General features: G+C 39.1%; 1 protein-coding gene across 13 annotated transcripts in view; it reads left to right on the top strand.

The window, feature by feature from the left end:
* Positions 1-23485, top strand: part of UNC5D (unc-5 netrin receptor D) — a 577007-nt gene that overhangs the window by 304620 nt on the left and 248902 nt on the right. For all 13 annotated transcript variants that reach the window (XM_040461499.1, XM_040461883.1, XM_040461563.1 and 10 more), the window contains exon 2: positions 20606-20824. In XM_040461499.1, the coding sequence (XP_040317433.1) occupies positions 20606-20824 (219 nt within the window). The remainder of the gene's footprint in view (positions 1-20605; positions 20825-23485) is intronic.

Here is a 23485-nt window from a genome sequence, read left to right as displayed (position 1 = left end):
CCTACACAGCTGTAGGCGCAAAGATTGTCTATACATACATAACCTGTTGTGATTTCTTTGAAGTATATATCACGTCCAACTTTAGCTTGCATTGCTTCAGTAAAAGGGCAGTGTCATTTCTCAAGGATTTCAAATCAGAAGGTTGGCGAATAATTGGAGGGGTTAATTTGCAGAGTTATAGCCAAAAATTGGAGAAAACTACAATAATCTAGGGTATAACCCTGCTTACAGGTGGAAATAAAACCTCAAAGACAATTAAAAGAATGAGAATCTGATTTCCATAAGTGTGTATTCTACTGAAACGTAATTTTTCTCTCCACGATCCACCCCCATTTCTATCGAAGATAACCATAGTAAGACTGATATGTTTACCAGTTAAGTCTAGTTTCAGTGAAGTTGGCTTGATTACTTACATAAGGGAAGGAAGAATAGTGATTGACCATAGAGAATCTTTTAATCTGTTTTGCTGGAACTTTTTATAAGGAATCTCAGATTAGACTTAAAAGCTTTTCAAGGCTTTCAGATACCCTGAGCATCTTGTACCCATTGCCTGTCAGGACATGACCTTCCTTACCCTGTAAGGCTGCTGGGAACCCTATAAACAAAGTGGCAGGCCAAGGTTCCAAGGGACCTTATTGGCTCCATAAAGTCAACCGAAGTTCCTTCAAGTTGTCTGGCTTGTATCCGACTCTGTGCATGACTCTCCCAAACATTGCATTCTAACCAAAGCGTTGGTACTATAACTAATGTTTTCACTTGTGTCCTGTTACAAGGAAAATAGATTCTTAAGGAACGTATGCAAATAATTACATTACCATGAAAAATAAGAATACAAAGAGTTTCTGAATTCTGGAGGTGAATTCTGAAGGGATCAGGTCCAGGAGAAAAAGGCATTTCAGTCCTGCTTATATTACAAAGGTATATTTTACCAAACTGCTGTCATTGTTCACTTAAGAGGAAAGGTTTCCTTATATCTGGAAAACAAAATACTAACCAGCAGTGTTTCAAACAAAAAATTGTAATAATAATTATCCTCATCACCTTTTTCAGTCCCTTGTAATTCTTGTTGATCATGATATTTGGTTAGCAATTTTATGAAGCCATCAGTGTTTTTTTTTTTCCCATTAAAGTTCTGTAATTTCGTATCCAGTTCAGTGATAGAACCTGAAAGTCATTAGAAAGTTCTGTCATAGAGTACTTGTCACAATCCTTTCCATGAATGTCTCCAAAAATGAAAGCGAATCAGGCAGGAGCAGTGTTGCAGAAGCATCTGGGTAAAACAGCTAACTTCCTGTGAATGACAAACTTAAAAATCATAGTCACTGAAGATCAGGGAATCATTCATCATTGCTAAGAAAATTTGGTTATTTCTGTGGTGCACAGCATAATGTTATACCGTGACATACCAGATTTGTAGAAATTTCATGCAATTTGTAGGACATTCGTATTAATAATATTTACCTATATAATCTAAGAAGCTTTTTTTTTAAGTTTTAATTTATTTAAGTAATTTCTTCCCCCAATGTGGGACTTGAACTCATGACCCTAAGATAAAGAGTCAGATGCTCTTCAGACGAAGCCAGCCAGACACCCCAAATATGACCTAAGAGGATTTATTACCATTTGTTTGACAATATTTCCCATGGAATTAATAGACCAGATAAGCCTAATTAGTGTAACTTACCTCTTTCTCTTTTTCCCTCCCCCCCTTTTTAATATGCAGGGAGAACAAATCTTTTGAGACATTACACAGGTTCCTAAAAGTTAGTTTGAGGCCAAAAAGACTTCATTTAGAAACTGAATTTGGGGAATTTTGTCTGAAATACCAAAAAGCTTTAGACATTTTACTAGGATTACAGATAACTATGAAAAATACTGAATTCTCCATTTAACCAAACTGACAAAAAGATTTCAGAGACAAGTATAGAAGGGTACTTAGTCTAAGCCAGACTCCCCTCTTTTAATATCAGAATATTTGGGTTTACTTAAGTAATCAAAGAACCTGATGATAAAGATAATATGAAACACAGGTAATTAATTTGATAAAACATTAAATATTTGTTTCTAAGTGAATTACTTAAAAGGTAAAAACCTTTCACAAATCTTATCAAGAGCCGACTGATAGTCCAAGAAACTTTGTCCTTCCAGCAGATTTAGATTTATATGAGCACACTATTGGTATTAAAGCTTAATTTTAAAACTCATAATAATTCAATTTGTAGCCAACTCTATCATTCAAGATTACTTTTTTTTTTTTTTTTTCCTAACTTCCTGGTCAACTTTCTTTGCCCATAGTTGGTGCTTCATTTTCCTCCTTCCCATTCTGAAATAACCATTTAGGCAAAATCACCCTCCTCCCCTCCCCTCCCTTTCATGTTTGTTTATTTTTGAGAGAGAGAGAGAGAAACAGGCAGAACACTAGCAGGGGAGGCACAGAGAGAGGGAAACAGAATCTGAAGCAGCTGAACTGTCAGCACAGAGCCCGATGCAGGGCTTGAACCCATGAACCGCAAGATCATGGCCTGAGCCAAAGTTGAAAGCTTAACTGACTGAGCCACTCAAGTGCCCCTCACTTTCATTTTCTTCCACTAAAATGCATCTCTTTACCTTGTACCTTTTCTAACAAAGACAATTTTACTTACATGTAGAATTTTCCTTACATATACAATTTTTTGCCCCATTATTTTTAGTAGCTTTAATTGTACATTAGAATTCTTAACCCTTAGAAACTTCAATTTCTAGTTAAAACCAAGCGGTTGCGAACTGTCATACCAACATTCTTTAAATTGGCAAATTTGTGGGGTGCCTGGCTGGCTCAGTTGGTTAAGCATCTATCTGACTTGGGCTCAGGTCATGATTTTGCATTTGGTGGGTTCGAGCCTTGTGTCAGGGTCTGTGCTGACAGCTCAGAGCCTGGAGCCTGCTGGGGATTCTGTGTCTCTCCCTCTCCCCTTCCCTCAGTGTGTCTGTCTGTCTGTCTGTCTGTCTGTCTCTCTCTCTCTCTCTCTCTCTCTCTCTCTCAGAAATAAATATTAAAATAAATTGGCCAATTTCTGAACTTATTTCAAAATTTCTTTGAAGCATACACTTTCTCATAGTACAGTTTATTTTGTATGTGGCACCAGACATTTTTAGTGATAGATTCTATATATCTTTAGTTTGTCTGTAATAAGAGGCCCAAAGTGGAAAAACTTGCATTCAGTAACCATTGTTCCTGTGTTTTATTTGCAAATGATCTAGATAGTCCACGAAATGCCATTTTTTAAACCTAGCACAACTTTTACCAGTGGAAGTCAAAGAAATTTAGCTATTTTTAAGTAAACATGACATAAAACAATCATTGTTGAAAAGTTTCCCTAAAAATTCTCATCCTACTTATGTCTATTTAACACACCTTTTTAACAACAATTTTTAGATTCCTTTTGAAGATCACATGAGACACTAAAGCAGTTAGCCATCATCTTATCTTTCTTAAGCTATCTTAAGTTACCTTGACAAGTTTTGCAACAGAGATAGCTTGAGTTTGACTTTTAGTAAACACAGAATATAAATAATTGTACTTAATGCTGATAACTCTAAAGAGATGTCTGTATTTAATAAACCAAGATAATCAGGGGGCACCTGGGTGGCTCAGTCGGTTGAGAATCAGACTTCAGCTCCGGTCATGATCTCGTGGTTCGTGATTTCAAGCCCCACGTCGGGCTCTGTGATGACAGCTCAGAACCTGGAGCTTGCTTTGGATTCTGTGTCTCCCTCTCTCTCTGCCCCTTCCCCACTCATGTTCTGTCTCTCCCTGTCTCTCAAAAATAAACAAATAAAATAAAAATAAATAAAACATTTTAAAAATAAACCAAAAAATTAAACTAGCTTTTATTTACCAGAAAACTCATATGAGATCTTGTGAACTTAACATTTGAGTTAATTTCCATTATATTTGTGAGATTTAGAATTATTGAATATGATAAGCATTTATTTGTCTTTCAGCCAATTAAATAGAGCTCTTCACAAATTAATTTTGGCAATAACATCTGGAGGTAGAAAATGTCATGTATATATAATATACGTCCATCAACAAATATAAAAAGGCAGACACAGAGACTCCATAACTTCCATTATAAAATTCTAGCTATAAATCGGGTGCAATACAAAACTCACTGGTTTATGAATCCTGGTGTCTCTGGCAGGTGGAACAAGATAAAGTTACCCACTTAAGTGGTTCAAGGTTTTTACTAATATTCGTGGAGAAGTCTTTTCTTTTTTTAATGTTTGTTTATTTTTGAGAGAGAGAGAAAGTGTTGGGGAGGGGGGTGAGCAGAGAGAGGATCCAAAGTGGACGCTGTGCTGATAGCAGGGAGCCCCAAGCGCAGCTCCAACTCAAGAGCCATGAGATCATGACCTGAGCCAAAGTCTGATGTTTAACCAACTGAGCCATCCAGGCATCCCTGTGGAGAAGTCTTTTAAGATTTGTATTTGCCCTTGACAGGTGATCTTATGAAGGCTGTGGGCCAGATTTGGGCAAAGGAGCTTTTGTAGCAATCTCTCCTCCTTTTTTTTTTTTTTTTTTAGTCTTAGGTAAAGTTTTAATTCCTCCTGGGGTGTTTACACTTCAGAGACATGGTTAGATTTACATCTTTGAGGGACAGATAAGAAAGAATGTATGTTATCTCCTAGGATGTTTGGAGTGTGTTTGCCTCTGAAATCTAGGGTAATTTTTCCTTTTTTCTTAAGTGCATGACTATTGTGCTTCCAGTGTCCTGATTTTTACAGTATCTTCACATGTATAGAAGGCAAACAGGAAACGGTGGTGGACTTGGAGTTGCTCTTTGAATTAGCATTTTGTGTCTCTCAAGATTCGAGTTGTAACTCAGAAATTGTTGATTCTAACTCTTGTTTACTTGTTTCTTTTGGTTTGCTTTCGTTTGGCTTACATTCCTGCAAGCTATGTTGAAAGAATTGAGTGGCCTTTTCCGTTGTAAAAATCCATTATTTATAGAGTTTGCTAGCCCACCCAAGCACACGATTTTGAATTTGCCCTTTTATATCAGGGAGAGTAGTGTCTATTAATACATAAATTCCAAGGTTTTTGTGTTCTGAAGCTGCTGGGTTTAGAGCAGTGTGCCTTTGAAAGATCTGTGTAAGGCGTCCAGCAAAGGCCTTTGGATGTTCTCCTGCTTTTTGAGTGCCAAATTTAACCTTAGATCAATTCACCTTAGGGGATAAAGCCTCTCCTTATGTTTGGTTTAGCCCTTGAATATCAGCCTCTAGCTGGACCATTTCCTGGTCACGTGCAGGAGGGCCCAGGGGATTTCTGGCCATCTGTTGCCTCTTTGAGGGAGGTTTTATATGAGGGGGTTGGGGTGCTGGCTTGTGTGGTAACTACAGTATTATCGTGGTTGGAAAGAGCAACCATTAGTAGCCAAACAAGTTCCCTGTGAGTGGGGTTGTGAATGACCATTAAGCTTTTTTTTTTTTAATATTTTGGGCAATCTTTTTTAAAATTTTTTTTTGAATTTATTTATTTTCAGAGAGAGAGAGTGCTTGCACAAGCAGGGGAGGGACAGAAAGGAGAGACAGAATCCCAAGCAGGCTCTGGACCATCAGCACAGAGCCTGATGCAGGGCTCAAAGTCACAAACCGTGGGATCATGACCTGAGCTAAGACCAAGAGTCAGATGCCCAACCAACTGAGCCAGCCAGGCACCCCTGACCATTAATCTTTTTAATTCCCCTTTAAAACTGGTAGATTCTTCTAAAAGTAGGGATAAAGGGCTCTATAAATGACATCTGCTGCTGTTCAGGGAACTTGAGTTCTTTGAGTGGCAGACCATGATATGTGTATAAAAGCCATTGCTTAGGAAGCACTGAAGCTGGTAGAGGCTGATTATAGAGCCCAGCAAAAAGAGCCTTATTGTTTATCTGAGATAAACTTCTGGGATAAATTTACCCCGGATATACTTCTGATAAATATGCTCCCTGGCCTTCTGCATTTACGTGAGCAACGTCTACATTTTGGGCCTAGAGATAAGGCTGGAGTGCTCTGTAAATCTTGGAGGAAAAGGGAAGCTAAAACAGGCAGCTGAGCGTTTAACCCATTTTCTGGGGAAGGTGGAGGTGTTTGGGAGGTAAGGGAATTTGGGGGAGGCAGTAGTGCCGGGTCTCAAAGGGAAATATATGTTGGCTGTGGACTTTAGTTTTTTTCTAAGTCTAATTTCTGTTCTTTCATCTTATTAAGGGAGTCACTAAGGCTAGCCATTACATTTCTTTGTATCTCCTTTTTTAATTTGGTCTTTCACTAGGAACCAGTAAGACAATTTCTTTAGGATGAAAGCTCTCTAAATTTTTTTTTTTTACCAAATATAGTTTTCTTAATTCAAAGAATCTCGCTATTGACGAGTAAGATCTCTTATTCTTCATAGCTACTCAAACCAATAAACATTTTTATGGCTTAACCAAAGATGCAAGAGGCATGCTAAAGAAGCCCTTATCCAGGGAGTTCACTACAGAGTTAGCCTAAGAAAACAGAGACCTTAGGGTCATGGGTGGTAAGAATGGTGTAGTGGAAATGGTGTCTGTGGTCTCTCACAGGATCATGGGAAACCTCTAGTCACAGACCCACCAATTTGTGACACCAGGAAGGCACTACTGGAATGAGACTTTTCCAGCACTAACAAGGCAATGGAGATTGAGATGACAAAGGCCCTTATTAGACTGGGACCCATATGAAAAAATTTCTCTGGGGGCTGGCATTGCTGGACAACAAGAGTGCTCTTGTGAACCTCAGTCTTAGAATGTCAGTCTACTCAATGGGCCACACAACACACACCTGCACTTGCCCCATTCTGCTGGCAGAAACCTGAGAGAATATTCTCACTGGTCACAAAACCAGGCTCTCAGGACATAAAACAAGATGAAAGGAAAACCTATCTGGTTTTTACATAGCAGACCCACAGCAAAGTTTAAACAGACATGCATCCAGGAACTCACCAGTCTGTGAGGCCATCTGGAAATGTCACCTAATAGAACCTATGCCTGTGTTCTACCCTGTGGTTTTCTCTCTAGGACAATGACATAAAAGACTAAAACAGTGGCCATCGCTTGGAGGAAAGGGATCTATAGTAAACAAGGGTATTCTTAAGAGATTTTTACCAGCGTCGCTATACCAAAGGAACTAGTTCACACAAATATTTTCTCCTGCTAATCTGAATTTGGAAAAAAATAAAAGGACTTTCACCACTTTCACTTCCACCAGATCCTATAGGCAGAGATCCTGGTGACTGTTGTGGGAAAAATTCTTATCTTCTCCTGGCCCCTGTCAGAGGTCCCAGGATGTCTCAGCTGTAGCAGTTCTGGGGTGAGTAGTGCCTAGTGAGTGGAGGGCTCCATGTTGGTGCATGAGATCTGCAGGGGAGGAACACTTTTCACTCCTCCATTCTAGGTTCTTTGGCTGGACTCATAATTAAATTGGTATAAGACAGGTTAACAGGAGAAAAAATGGTTAATTTCCTGCAACCCCAGAGAGTTGAGGCTCCCAGATAGGCAGTTGGGGCTTATATGCCATCCTGAGCTGAGGAGAAGAGGTGGGGCTATGAGACTTCAAAGGGGAGGGCAATAATTCATAGGAAGGTGGGAGAAGCAAATGCTCCATCAACAAATGTTTGCCTTGTCATGTGAATCAGCCTTTGTGGTGTAAAAAGTTTACCTCTGGTATTAGCTCTGCTCCTGGTCCACACTCTCTAAATTCTTTTAGACAGTTAAGGGAGAAGTAAAAAGCTCTTCTTGAGGCTGTTGGCCTGATTGTCTTCATCTTAAAATAATCCACATGTCAACGTGGTATATTTTTGGGTCACGTATTCTTCTCCCTCTCACTTTGTAAGGAAAAAATACACAAAATTCTTAGGCATTTTTTGTAGTGCTGAGTACTCAGGGTTCTTGCTGTGGCAATTTTTTTTTCCTCACAAACAAAATAATCTATTGGATGGAAGTCGACATTAGTCTTTTTCCTATCCTTCCATCTCTGAATTTTCATTTAATAATTAATAATGTGCTAATTATTCTACTATATATTGAGTGCTTATTATATGCCATATAATAACTTGGTAAACTTAAACTTCTTGAATATATACAATGTTTGCAGTACTATAGTATTCTTTTTCTACGTGGAAGGATTTGGAGGATAAAGTAGGTTAGATATCTTGCCTAAGATCTTATAACTAATTGTAAGAGAGACTTAATTTGACTCAAGCTCTAACTCCAAACCCACTTCTGTTCCCTTGTCTCAAGCTGCCTCTTGATAAAAAAAAAAAATACCAGAAGGAACAGTATTTGGGGTTTCTAAGACAACTTGGTATAAATCTGTTTCTGACAGTGTCTGACATCCTCTCTAAGGAGAATAAGGAAACTAAGCCCCCTCTCTTGTACATATTCCACCTCCCAATCAGATGACTGTCACATCAAATCAGGACACACTCTGTTGCTGGTCACTAGTGGCGCATTGTCAGTCCTTACCAAATACCACATCTCGGCAGGCTCAGCTAAATCTGTGTATTAGGAAAAATAACAAAGGAATTAAAGGATTTCATCTGAGCATCAAAACTTCATCCTCATATCAACATCTTCTGTGATTTCCAGAAGAAAGACTTTGGTGTGCAAAGAAGTTCATCTCATTAAGAAATGGAAGACAAATCTTGTGCCTTTTACTTTTCTTTATGAATCCTCCTCATAAAATATTGATTTTTTTTAAAGATGTAAGTTCTTCCCTGCATAAGACCCTTTTTGTCTAGAGCTAACCATTTTAGTCAAAATTCTGTTGCTTGTGGAATAGCATACCTGATCTTTTGATATCTGTAACTCAAAATTGGTGATAAATGAAGGAGTTAATGGATTGGAAGAAATAACGTGTAAGTAAGGTGTAATTAGCATGATTAGGCACTTGATTCTGAAACAATGGAATCTATGCATTTAAATTACCTTGTACTTATTTTTAGAGATCTGTAGCTACATTTTTCTTGAAACTGTAAAAGTTAAAATGGTACAAATGTGAATATGCAGTTTATAAAAGGGTAAATGAAAACAGTTGATAAACATGCTTTAATATTTAGCTTGGCTGGCAACCAAGAAGTGTATGTTAATTAATATTCATTTTACCCATCAATGAACAAATACCACAGAATGTTTAGTGCTGGTCAGCATGAGGAAAATTGGTAAAGTTCTACAATGTTGGTGGTGATGTCGATTTGCAAAGTCTTTTTGAAAATAAATGTAGCCGCACATCATGTGCATTTAATACATATTTGGTACAAAGAGAATGGTGACAGAGTTTCATCAGGGCTTGGTTTATCTGTTTATTTAGATTTTCTTGTTCTTTACCTTCATGGAACCGACAGTCTAAAGGAAGGTACATTGGTAGGCATGAATGATGATAGAGTAGTACAAAGTATCATGGAAGGATGCAGAAGAGGAATGTATACCAGAATTTTTGTTATTCCAGTAGGACTTCACATATGACGTATTAACTGAACAGAGCCTGAGGGATGAGAACAGGCTCTAAGAAAACAGGGAGAAATTAATAATATAGGCAGAAGGAAAGTCATGGTGCAGATAGATCCCATGTGAAGAGCATTGAATCCCTGGAAGAATTGACCATCCCTGTAGCCTCCTGGTGGTGACATGATTAGGTGTGAAGGGAAACAAGCAGATGAAGTCTGGATCAATGGTAGTAATTCAGATAACAGTGGTAATGATTAGATGCAGGGCATTAGGAATAGGGATGAGAAGCATTTAGTGAATTAGGAAGATATTTAGGAGACAGAACTAGAAGGGCTTAGTGATAAATTGGATGTGGGTGCTGAGGAGAAAAGTAGGTGATGTGCAGCCCTGAGAAACTTGGGGAACCCAGTGACTGCTAAGGTCACTCTTTCATAGAAAGAACTTAGACCAAAGAACAAATCTGAGGGGCTAAGTATTAAGCTGTGTTTTAGGCATAAGAACTTTGAGGGGTTTGTGGGGACATTTATGTGAATATATCCTTAGGTGTTTTCTTGTACATATTTGAATGTCCAGAGAGAGAAATGGACTGAAGTTACACATTTGAGTCTAATTGGAATATAGATGAGTGGAGCATTATAATATCAATGTAAAATTAAAGTTTGGAAATAACGCTTATATAGTAAGGAAATGGCAAGATCAAAACTGATGTATTTACTCTCAATCATTAAAGTTCTGGTTAAAAAATCAGGTTAATGAAAAGTGATACTATGACAAAATGAAATAACATCTCACGAATATGCATAGAAATCCCAAATATTCAATAGATGTCTGATAAAGAAAGCTACGGGAATGAAATATACCAAACGATGAATCCTGATAGTCTTTGGGAATTGGGTGACAATGGATAACAATATTTTGGGGAATATATATACTTAGTGTTTTTTTTTCTGTAATTTTATGTTTCATAATAAGACATACTTTGCAATAGAAAACATACCATAAAATGTTAAAAGACTACACTTTTTGTGTTTGATTTTACTAGAACATTGTCAAGCTACAGGGTCATCATGAAAGAGATTTTACAAGATTATATTCTGGGTAAAATTTCTCAGGAGATGATAACACAAGACTTAGTTGTAAATGTTGTCTTTTGTATCCTGTCCAAATGAAAGCAGCATAGCTTAATGGGGAGAATATTATTGTAGATGTCAACAGAGAGATTTCAACTTAAGTTTGCTCCTTGTAGCTCTTTGACAAGTTGTTTCACCTCTGTGGGCCTGAGATAAGAGTTGGCCCAGATTTTATCTAAGATGAACTACCACTCTGTTTTGCCTGAATCCAGTTTACATACAAAAAAAAAAAAAAGTATTAAACCATGTTGCAGTCAAATTGGCCCATATTAAAATTTTGAGATCTGTGATTTATGAATCACCTTCTGAGTTTTTCAAATGTGACCTGACATGTAATGGAAGTGTGTTTATTTCAAAGGGAATTTAGTGTTTGTTCCTTATGCTTTTGTTTCCCACCTTTTGTTTCTTCTTTTTGTCATAAAAAGATTGAAAGTCTCTGCCGTATTCGTGTGCAGAACATAAAACACGAAGCTCTTCCTGAAAGGTAATTTTCCAAGAATGAAAAATATGAGAATAGTGTTTGATTGTTTGGTTTTCTGTCATTCAACGTTGCATTAAAACAACCATTTTTCCATAACTATGAATGGCCTCACTCTTGAAAACTGTCAGTTACAAATGAAAAGCGATAACACTTTGAAAAGCAAAACCTTTCCCAAATCCTGCTAGGTTTTCGGAAGAATTTGAAAACTAGTCAGTGATACACATTCATACACAAATGTATCCATTGTTGGGGGGAAAAATTAAGAAACAATTTCTAAGCTTCATCTTATCTACTATTCTCAGCGAAATATTACTACATTTTAGAATGAATAAGTTTTAGAAATCTTATAATCTAACCCTTTACATTTTTTCCTAGGGACAGATTTGTTAGTTTTTCCCTGGTTTATGAATTTCAATACAAGTTAGACACTATGAAGTAAAATCTGGAAGTTGCCATAGTTTACGGAGCCTTTTATATTCCTTCACAGGAACAAAGAATTGTTTATGTATATATTCACATACCTACAACATATGTGTTTACATATTTATATAGGTATATAATTCTATTTGTGTGTATATATATATAATTTTCTTTTTTTAATGTTTATTTTAGAGCTCGTTTAAAAAGTGTAGTGAAAGCAAACAAAAATTTAAATCCCACTAATCTCATCACACATATAGAACCATTGGACCACATTTGGCCTCTTATTTCAGAGTCCCTTTGGAAAAACTCTTCTCATGGGAACAAATGTCTCATGCCGAATCTGATTGTACACTGAGTGTTTCTATTAAGGAATAAGGCCTGCCATCAGGCATACTACAAAACCTCTTGACTTAGATGCAATGTCAGAAGTCTGTTTTTCGTATAGGTCAAGTGAGAACCCAAGTGGTGGTCACGTTAAAAACAGAAACAAAACCTTTCCCCATGGCCTTGGGAGATAGACTACTTTTGTTGGTGGCTGAAAGAATAACTCCATCCCATGGATCAGAGCAAATGTGGTTTCTCCCTCATTCATAGTGTACACAAAGAATTAGTTTAACCTGGCTTCGGGGCCCATGTTGTTAAACCAAGAATGTTCTCTTTCTGTAATTTGGAGGCTACTCTGTGTCTACATCTCAGAAAGCTCTTAGTCAAAGACACATAGAAACAGAGATGTTAGAGCCGATTAGGGCCACTGATTTAGCACAGGTATCAAAGCAAACTCTTCAAAATGTGAGTTCTTTTCTTTTTTAGTTTTCTTAATCTTTATTTATTTTTATTTTTTAAAGGTTTATTTTATTTATTTTGAGAGAGTGAGAAGGGGAAGGGCAAAGAGAGAGGGAAAGAATCCCAAGCAGTCTCCATACTGTCAGCACAGAGCCCAACATGGGGCTCAAACTCACGAGCCGTGAGGTGAGCTGAAGCTGAGCTGAAGTCAGACACTTAACCGACTGAGCCATCCAGGTGCCCCCAAAATGTGATTTCTAATGAAGATATATTTAATTGTCCCTAAGTCTCTAACTTGCATTCCATGGTACATGCCATGACCTCTGTTGGAATGCCTTCTCCCATTTGTTTCCCTGTTTAATTCCTATGTCCCATCTGTGCTGAAATGTTTTCTTCCTCGTGATGTTTGCCACAAACCCTCCCAAGGCAAGTTGGGCTGCCTTTCTACAGTGCTCCTCTCACATTATGTGTATACTTCCAATATACTGTTTGCATATTTGTTGCTCTCTAATTTTTTGTGTCTAATTTAGTGTGTGAGCTCCTTGAGTAAATTAACTGTGTCCTATTCATCTTTGGATCTCCAGAGAACATTGGCTGACCTTAGTAGGCATGGACACATATGTCAACTTAAAAGAAATTAATATATTAAGGTAAACTATGAAAATTTAGGGAGCAGTGAATGTGCTTTTCTAAGCTTTCTGGAAATCTAAAGTTTCTCATTCGAGGGACCAAGAACAGAGAAACTCTCCATGTTTCTTTGTGTTGTAAAGATCGTGTATGATCTTCTACTCTGCAAAATTTAAGATCTGCTTAATGCAATAATATCTTAGACTGACAGTATAGGAGAGTGACACAGGTAAAGTGAACCATGCAAATGCAGGGAAATATAAAACATTGCAATTTTATTAGATGTTGGGAAGAAGGTGGAATAGTTTGAGTTTGAAAAAGAAATCTCTTTTTTTTTTTTTTTTTAATTTTTTTTCAACGTTTATTTATTTTTGGGACAGAGAGAGACAGAGCATGAACGGGGGAGGGGCAGAGAGAGAGGGAGACACAGAATCGGAAACAGGCTCCAGGCTCTGAGCCATCAGCCCAGAGCCCGACGCGGGGCTCGAACTCGCAGACCGCGAGATCGTGACCTGGCTGAAGTCGGACGCTTAACCGACTGCGCCACCCAGGCGCCCCTGAAAAAGAAATCTCTTATTGAGGCCTAGGGAAAGAGTCTGTGTTTCATAAATCACATTAAATATTTGGTATGTAAAATTCTGGCTTTGCTCTTTCACTCTGTGGGTGCCATGCATCTCCAATCTAATTAAATAACCATATGGAGACAAGCCACATTTCTGTAAATGAAAGCAAAGAACCCCGGCTCCGTTTTGTTGTCTTAGATTATGTAACTTGGTTTCCCTCGTCTGGCTTTCTGCTCCGACTCGCACATTGTGGACCAGTATGTTCACAGACATTCAGTGGAATTTAAAGAGTGATTTTGAAGCTGCCTTCATTTACATATTGCAGTGACAGGGGCTCTGGAATGCTATGACATCTCCTGTGGTTAATAAGTGCCTGCCTATTAAAAGGAAATGGTTTGGGGATCTGGCCAGCAGAAGATCCATTGTGTTGTCACACTGCTTTGCATGGCAACCAAGTGCCTGGTGTATGGTATACACATTTGCTACATGTTTATTGAATAAATGCTTCACAGCATGTTTTCATGGGTTTTGACCTAACAGAGTTATGCTAACATACATGTGGGTAACAAATAGTAAAAACAGGTTACAACCAGCAGTTCCTATCATGAGGGCTCCAGATGAAAATAATAGTCGTCATCACGAAGCTGAAATATGAATATTAGTACAAATATTAGGATACTAAGCTTGGGAATGGAAATCATAGAGATCGTAATTATAAATATGTTTCTTTTTTGTAAAAGTTTATTTATTAGAGAGAGAGAGAGGGAGAGAGAGCACTTGGGGGGAGAGGGAGAGAGAGAATCCCAAGCAGGCTCTGGCTGTCAGTGCAGAGCCAGACACAGCGCTTGATCTCATGAACTGTGAGATCGTGACCTGAGCCGAAACCAAGAGTTGGATGCTTAACCAACTGAGCCAGCCAGGTACCCCATAAATGTCTTCCTTTTGTTTTCTGTTCTTTATCGAGACAATGATGTTAATGGTGGTGGTAGTGGTGGCATATTTTATTTATATAACATTTAGCCATTTACTGTGTACTTTTTATCTATGTTATCTCACTTTTAACATCACAAAACACTAATAAACTTTTTTCACTAATGAATTTTAATCACTCATTGTTTGTTTGTTTTTGAGAGAGAGAAGGAGGGTATAGGGGAGAGTCAGAGAGAGAATCTTAAGCAGCCTCCACACTCGGTGTGAAGTCTGATTCTCAGCTGGATCCCACTACCTTGAGATCATGACCTGAGCCAAAGTCAAGAGTCAGATGCTTAATTCACTGAACTGTCCAGGTGCCTCTAATCACTCATTTTTAAATTTTTTTTTAATGTTTGTTTATTTTGGGGAGAGAGAAAGAGACAGTGCGCACAGGGCAGGAGCAGAGAGAGGGAGACACAGAATCTGAAGCAGGCTCCAGGCTCTGAGCTGTCAGCACAGAGCCTGACATAGGGCTCGAACCCATGGACCGCAAGATCATGACCTGAGCTGAAGTCAGACGCTTAACTGACTGAGCCATCCAGGTGCCCCATCACTCATTTTTATGAATGAGACAAATAGAACCTCATAATTAAGTTCTTCAAGGTCACAGAGGTACCTCAAAGTCAGATTATTTGATTCTAAACTTCCTCGCTTTTGCCAGATGTATTCTTTGTTTTATGGTAGGTTTATTGGGTGGACATTGAAACAAATATGAATGTTTTGTACCAGGGAGAATATAGGCATACTTTGAAGCTAGAAGAGGGAAAAAAAAATGAAGTGCATTGCAAATTACTCTTGGAAAAAAAAATGAAAATAATTTAGAATTTCTCAAGGCCCATTAAAGCTCAGCTTCATTTATACTCTAACTCCGTGCAATGCCGTGCTGATAGTCCAGGGTCTTATGAATCCCACTTTGGAATGACTCTGGCCTCCAGTATGCCCAGTCCTGTTACAGATTGAAAGATCAACCAGTGGACTGTTTGCCGTTTTGTAGGGTTAAACATGATAGAATGGCAATCCCCTGACCCCAGTCTCTTTTTCTTTCTGAGGTTCACTGTCTCCTTTTATACTCCCTGTTATTTTGAGTTTTAGTGGTTAAATATTCCTGCTTAGAGATGAAACTTTTTCCAGATGACACATTGAAAAAGCTTTCTCATTACTTTATTCTCTAGCACTTACTCTTTGCCTTCTTTGTTTTCTGAGCTTAGTGAGGATGGCTAGACATTTGATTTTAATTAGTTAAGCGCTCACTGTGCTGTTCTCTCAAAAATATTTTTCTTGGGGCACCTGGGTGGCTCAGTTGGTTAAGTGTCCAGCTTCGGCTCAGGTCATGATCTCATGGTTCAGGAGTTCAAGCCCCACATCAGGCTCTGTGCTGGTCATGTATAGCCCGCTTATCATTCTCTTTCTCTGTTCCTACCCTGCTCATGCTCTCTGTCTCGGTCTCTCTCTCTCTCTCTCAAAAATATATAAAAATTAAATAAAAATATTTCTTTTCTCAAGACCCCCTCTAGACTGTGTCCATAATATACCCTTTCTGACCTGGAATCACAGTCCTGCTAACAGGATAACTGTGAGTGATCTTTAAGATGTATATTATACTTAATGCAAGCTGTGAGTTAACACACAGATTATATTTTATATCTACTCTTGGTTTTACCAACTGCATGCTACTGCCATAAGGCACTCACTCAATGTATCAGACTAGAATGAAGTTGTGAGGTGATTGGAGTCCAAGACCTGAGTTCAAATGTGGAGCCCCATTTACCAGCTGTATGACCTTAGATGCACATAATTGAAGCATTTTTGCAAATATAAAACCAGATACTTACCATCCCACCACAGAGTTTGTATGAAGCTTAAGTGACCTAATCCATGAAGAAGGCATATCACAATTATCTCCAATCATTCAGTAAATGGCAGCTCTTACTTTTGCTCTCTGCTATCCTAGTTCCCATGTTTTTTAGCTCTCCAAAATTCTTTTTAAGTTTATGTATTTATTTTGAGAGAGAGCACAAGCAGGGAAGGGGCAGAGAGAGAGCAAAAGAGAGAATCCTAAGCAGGCTCCAAGCTGTCTGTGCAGAGCCTGATGAGGGGCTCAATCTCACAAACGCAGAGATTGTGACATGAGCCTAAATCAGGGGTTGGAACTTAACCCATTGAGCCATGCAGACGCCCCTGTCCCAAATTCTTTAACACTGAGAGTGTTGGATTTCAATAAAGTGAAGCTTGGAGCTCTGGCTTTGTTTAAAAAGGAAGATCTTGGGGCACCTGGGTGGCTCAGTTGGTTAAGCGACCGACTTCTGCTCAGGTCATGATCTCATAGTTTGTGAGTTCGAGCCCCACGTTGGGTTCTGTGCTGACAGCTCAGAGCCTGGAGCCTACTTCAGATTCTATGCCTCCCCCTCTTTCTTCCCCTCCCCTGCTCATGCTCTGTGTCTCTCTGTCTCTGAATAATAATTGTTAAAAAATAATTAAAAAATAATTAAAAATAAATAAATTTTAAAAAGGAAGATCTCATTGTAGCAATGAAGATTATTTTCTGAAAAAAAAAAGAAAATTTTACTATTAGTAGCTTAAATAAGTAAATATTTTTTAAAAATTTTCTGGAGGTGGATGCCTCGTGGTGTTATTTCTACCTGTACGTTGTCGGAGCTGGTAGCTCTGTGCTCCTCTGGGAGTTTTTTTCCTCTTGATCTTCCCTAGTTAAGGCAGGCACAAAAGGGAGAAGGGACAGTACCCACCATACCTATTTCTTTTATTAGGAAAATAAAAGCTTTCTCAGATATTTTTCTGTTTATGACTCATTTGCTAGATGGTTGTTACATGACCATTCCTACCTGCAAAGAAGGAAACTGAGTTTATGATTTCTCCAACCTCTACTGTAAAAGCAGTATGGGAAAAGGCAGTTAACTGGGTCATATGGTCAGCAGCATTTGTCACACCAGGTTTGAAACATTTCTCTGAATTAGAAAGCAGTGGCAGATGTATTGAGATTATAAGAACATTTACCCCGGAGCCCAAAAGTAGTCATGCAGTCTTCTATAAAACCATTTATTAAAATAAGTTGCTGCCTCCCACCCCCTTCAAAGAACAGGTGCTGTCAGCAACTTCCAAGCGCCTGAAAAGTGTCCACTTCACCTCCTTTTTTCCCCATCACATCCCTTTGGCTTGATGAATCCCGAGAATTTCATGAGCAATTTAGTTCTAAGCCACTAGGTGGGGTTGAGCATGGCAGGTCTCTCCAGTGCAAGAAGGAGGTAGAGGACCCTCAGCCTTGTGGGGTAAGGGAAGTGGTATCTTCCTGGAGGTAAGCCTGCTGGGAAAATCCAGCTTTCTACCATCACAGAAGCCATCTGAAGAGCAGGAATTTGATCCTGAGCCCAGTGAGGAACTTGGAGGAGGGAAGTGGAGCTTGGGAACAGTGTTAGGTAAACACCACTCCCAACACTTCACTATAGAAAACTAAATCAATCGCACTTATTTCATTTCTTTGTTGGAAGGATACAAATGAATGGTGATACATATGCAAATATACCTGTGATCTCACCTTCCCACTGCCACCCCTTTTCTCTTTGTTTCTTGTTTTCATGGATCCTGGTCCTTTTCCTATGCATACATGACTTTGACATGGCTTCAATAATAATTAAGATGTAATGTTATAGTCTGCCTTTTTTGTTTTTTTCCCCTTGTCTGAACATTAAGATTGATCGATTCTTAATGGAGATAGCCAGGACACTTACCTACCTACTTTTCTATTCCACTCTCCTGCTTTGTTTCACATAAAAGCATAACTTGTTACTTTATTTAAAGGGTATTTATTAAAATAGTGGGAGGGTAACCTAATTGCACTCAGATCTCTGTTTTGTGAATTGGATGGTGTGAGCTTGATGTATTTTGTGATCTAGTGCCTTTGTCATTTTATTTATTCTGAATAAAGGTGGCCTTTCTATTTATTTAGAGACAGTTATTTATGATGCTCCCTGTCCCCGTTTTAGGAGTTACTTTGGAAATTCGTGCATTGTTACTAGTTAAGTTAAAACGCATCATTCAAAATGTATGCCGGTGGCTATTCATTCAGGCTCCCACCACAAGGTTTGGGTATTCCTTATCAGGTGACCCTTTTCTGCAGCATTGAATTACTTTGGACAGAACGCAAGGCCCTGATGGGAGTGGAACCTGTTTGATGTCCATATAAAATCTCTTAATACCTTTGTCATTTCCTCTAATGCATGGATTTACAAAAGCCTGAGGGGACTTAGTATTTACTGAAGATGGAAATTGGCATGAGCAGTCAGTAACGAAATGAATTAATATATGATCTATTTTATGAAGCCTATTGAATATATAATTTAAAACTTTAAGAAGAAAAAAAATATACCTCTCTGATTCTGTCCTGACCCTTCTTATTCCATATGTCCTAGACACATTTTATTTTCTGAGTGAGTTCATTGTACTTTTAAGACATAAACTGTTCTCTTGCTATTTAGGGTACATGCTTTATGATGAATTTTTGAGACTTCCATTTACTTACACATGAGCTGGCTTTTCTATTGCAAATACATTTGGAAGGTCATAGTATCCAAAACTCTTTGGTGTGTGAGGTTTTTTGCCCTTAAGTTGATGTATTTTGTGGGAAAAAATAATTTGGAGAATCAAACTCTTGTTTTCATTCATCATGGTGGCGCACATGGTGTTTGTTCCCCCTGGCAAGACATATTTTTCACAACTTGGTGTCTTTTGTTTTCTTCTTCACACAGAAATATAATTATAGGCAGTAACACCTCTTATGTCCTAGCCCCTTTAGGGGGGTTAGTTTTAGAGGCGTTCTAAAACTTAAAGTCTTACCCCCCTAATATTGTGGCTTCTGTTTACCTTTGACAATGCTTACTGATGTAGGTTGTTGACTTGAGTGCAAATAGTAAGAGGGCTGTTTGTTGTCCTGAATTACACTGAAGGTGCACAGAGAGCCAAGTTAGGTCCCTGGACGCACCCTACCTCCTAGGCTCCCTCCTGATGAACTAGATTATTCTCCCAGTGCTTTTTCTAGGTCCCTTTTTCCAGCTTCATCCTGGAGACTGGTTTGCTCTGAATGTGAATAACCCTTTCCAGGGCACAGTTGATCTGGGTACTGAAATTCTTGCTTTCTTCATTCTTTCCCTGGAATGGCCATTGAAGGCACACTTGTTCCCCCTGGTCATTTCCACAGTGCTCACTGTTCAGATCTTGCTTTCGTTGACTTTGTGCTAGTTTCCTGGGACTTAAGTCCTTGAGAAGTTTAGTGAAGAGGGAGTGAATCAAAATCTTGGCTTCTGTTTTTTTTTTTTTTCCTTTATATTTTGCTTCTCTCATCAGTTCCCTAAATTTAGGGGAGAGTCATGTCCATTTTTTATCTTTGAAAAAATGTAATTATGGGTCCAAAAGTAAAAGCTTATGGCTGTTTTAGTGATTTGTTTACTTCATAGCCTTGAAAGTGAGATTCACAGTATATGGAGGGGGGTGTTGAGGGCAGAGAATTTTGTAGCCATGGGCAAGCAGGACAAAAGTACATTCCTTTTAGAATGTTCAGTAAATTGGTGAGGTTTTGGAGAAAACCCTAAGATAGAATGCCAGCCAATCTCCAGTTTTATACGTAGAGAAAGCATTTGTTTTTTGTTTGTTTGTTTTTAACATGTCTTATGACTGAGTACCCTCCGACAACATCGTCATTATCCACAGTCATTTATAGGAGAACAAAAGCTATTTCCACCATCATTTCAAAGTTTTGAGGCAGCTTGGGGCCGGCGTTGAGGTAACCACTCACCAGACTGGATGTTCAGAATCAGTCTCTCATCCCACAGATACTTGACTCTGTTCTTTCAGCAAAGACCTGCAGACTCACAACTGTGGTTTGAGGGAGTCTCCTATTCCTTATTTTCGTTTGTCCCGTGACCCTGAGGGTGTGTCCGGATAATGGTACCATGTTATATAGTTCAGCCTCTAGATGAGAAGTCATCTGCACGGGCCTTACATGCATACTGTATTCATATGATGCAGTGTTTTTCAGGACAGATTCTTAGAGCCGGTGTGGGCTGTGCTTTGCATCCTGATGTTTGTGCTGTCAGTATGGGCAGCATTCTAACGGCCTCTTCAATTTCGCAGGAGCTGACAACGGCGAAGCCCTCCCCGAGTCCATCCCCTCAGCTCCTGGGACACTGCCTCATTTCATAGAGGAGCCAGATGATGCTTATATCATCAAGAGCAACCCCATCGCACTGAGGTGCAAAGCGAGACCAGCCATGCAAATATTCTTCAAATGCAATGGCGAGTGGGTCCATCAAAATGAGCACGTCTCTGAGGAGAGTCTGGATGAGAGTTCAGGTAAGAATGGGAAGCAATGGGAGCAGATCCTCACGTTGCTACATTGCTGGGGATAAGTGTGAAAGGCACCCACCAGTTCTTTATTTGAATGAGGTCATATTAACATCATCCAGGAATATAAGATAAAGTGCAATCGTGTGTTTAAATGACTCCACAGCTCCTTGGCTAGTCTACTCCTCTATGGTACATGGGCATCTTTTTATCCTGCTCTATATAACTTTAACACCCAGTTTGGGATGGAAGTGAATATTCTCACTGGAAATAAAGCCAACCAGTCACTGCTTTCATTGTCTTAATTCTAAATATTTTTGGAGGCAGATCTACTGAACACGTTTTTAAACTGTAATTTTAGTTGCTCTGATCTTCCCCCCTAGATATTATTCTTGGGTACTTCATTCTCCATGGTTGGTGGTTTCTGGGCCTTCTTTAGGTTCTTTTGGTAACTGGTAGAGCCCACATTTGATTACCAGATTTGAATGGGATCTCCAGTATGAGAGAATTTAGGGACCTTCTTTATTAATTTGGCTAATATGGCTGATGAGTGGTGATAAGAATAATGATTACCAGCTGGTGTTTACTGAGCACTTACTGTGTACCAGGTCTCATGTAAACATTTGACACACATTATCTCACTATCATCACAACAGCCCTCGTGTAAATCACACCATCATTACCTTCTTATAGATAAGGAAACTGAGACTCAAAGACATTAGGTAAACTACTGTAGGCTTGTGCTAGAACTGAAAGCAAAATCATTGGACTTACAAGTTCCAAAATTTGTAAGTTGTTAAATTTTAGTGTATAACAGAAACTGCATATGCTTTTGAATTCTGGCTGCTCGGACTACCTGAAAATGTAGCCTCACCCTAAATCCAAACTGCTCTCACCCTAAATTACTGACTTTGTTAGTCCTGAGTCACTCTCTAGATGACAGATTTTGAATAAGTCAAGCAGCCTGAGTATAATTAGGAAGTTGCAAGTCAGCTTCATTTATTAACTATATACCACTGCTCTTCTATATGCTAATGGCCTTTCAGAGTGTTCAAAGAAGGCTAAGATACAAACAGTAATCTCTGAGGCTTGATTCCTGCTGATAAGTGGAAGTCCATTATGCCCATAAGTGCACTTATCCTATGGAGGATTAAAAAAAAGATTATGGGGGCGCCTGGGTGGTGCAGTCGGTTAAGCGTCCGACTTCAGCCAGGTCACGATCTCACGGTCCGTGAGTTCGAGCCCCGCGTCGGGCTCTGGGCTGATGGCTCAGAGCCTGGGGCCTGTTTCCGATTCTGTGTCTCCCTCTCTCTCTGCCCCTCCCCCGTTCATCCTCTGTCTCTCTCTGTCCCAAAAATAAATAAAAAACATTGAAAAAAAAATTAAAAAAAAAAAAAAAGATTATGCCTAATTAGGATTATCAGGAAAGGTGTGGAAGCATTCACATTTGAAAGGGACATTGATGACTAGGTAACTTAATTAGGTGTAATAGATGCTACACTAAATGGGAGAGAGAGGGGTCTCAGTAGCCTGGATGTCAACATTAGTAAATGAAAGAAAGCTCAGTATCTCTTCAGCTGGAAGTTTGATCTGGTTGAGGTAGAATATTGGTGTGGAATAGCAGCTGATGGCTGGCAAACTTCATTCATTAGAGGGCTCAAAAGACCTCACATATGAAGTGAAGAGTACCTTACTTTTATGAGTATCTTGGTGATGGTGGGGATTGATTATATTGACGTTTGAGAACGCGATGGCTGGAGTTCTGCTTTGCGAAATGAGTCTGCACAGGTGTTTGGAATGGTAAGAAGCAAGAATGGATGAGTCAGGAGACTTGGATATTTCAGTTGGGGGAAAGAAAGGTCTGCTTCGAGTGGTGGCTACCGAACTAAGAACTGGACTTCTGATGTGAGAAGCACTTTAACAAATCAGACTTAATAGCTGACTGACGGGGGTGTCTGGGTAGCTGGCTCAGTTTGTTAAGTGTCGGATTCTGGGTTCCAGCTCAGGTCATGATCTCTTGGTTTGTGGGTTTGAGCCCCTGAGAGCATGGAGTCTGCTTGGGATTTTCTCTTCTCTATCTCTCTCTGTTTCTCTCTCTCTCTCTGTTTCTCTCTGTCTCTCTTCTTTCTCCCCCCGCCGCCCCACGTCTCTCTCTCAAAACAAATAAATAAACTTAAAAAATAGCTAACTGATGGAATCAATGAAGAAGATGGAATATTAATCTCAAAAGAAGCAGAAGGGGGGTGGGTGCTATTGTTGTGAGTGATTACATTAGCGAGGAGAAAAGGCTGAGATCATTGGACAAGCTGAATTTGAAATACTTAGGAGAGATCATTAAGAGCTGTAGATCTGGAGCTTGTAGAGTTCAGAGCTAGAACAGTAGACGAAGTAACAAAGCCATGGAAATGAGTTGTCCACAGACAGTAAGGAATATGAAAAGGAAATGGATTCAGAGAGTGACTTCCTTAGGAGTCAGGAAAAGGAGTATCAACAGGTAACAAACAAGCAACCAGATTACACTCTGTTCCAAAGCAAGAAGTGAAACTTAGTTCCAAAAGATCTTCAGGTAATACTCCGTTGCTGCCTGGGGATCAATAAAGAAGACAGAGAACTAAACGTTATATGTGTGTGTGTGTGTGTGTGTGTGTGTGTGTGTGTGTGTGTGTGTGT

This window comes from Herpailurus yagouaroundi, unplaced genomic scaffold (assembly GCF_014898765.1).
Source record: "Herpailurus yagouaroundi ecotype Mexico unplaced genomic scaffold, PumYag 28, whole genome shotgun sequence".
Taxonomy (NCBI): domain Eukaryota; kingdom Metazoa; phylum Chordata; class Mammalia; order Carnivora; family Felidae; genus Herpailurus; species Herpailurus yagouaroundi.
This window is presented reverse-complemented; position numbering and strand designations above follow the sequence as displayed.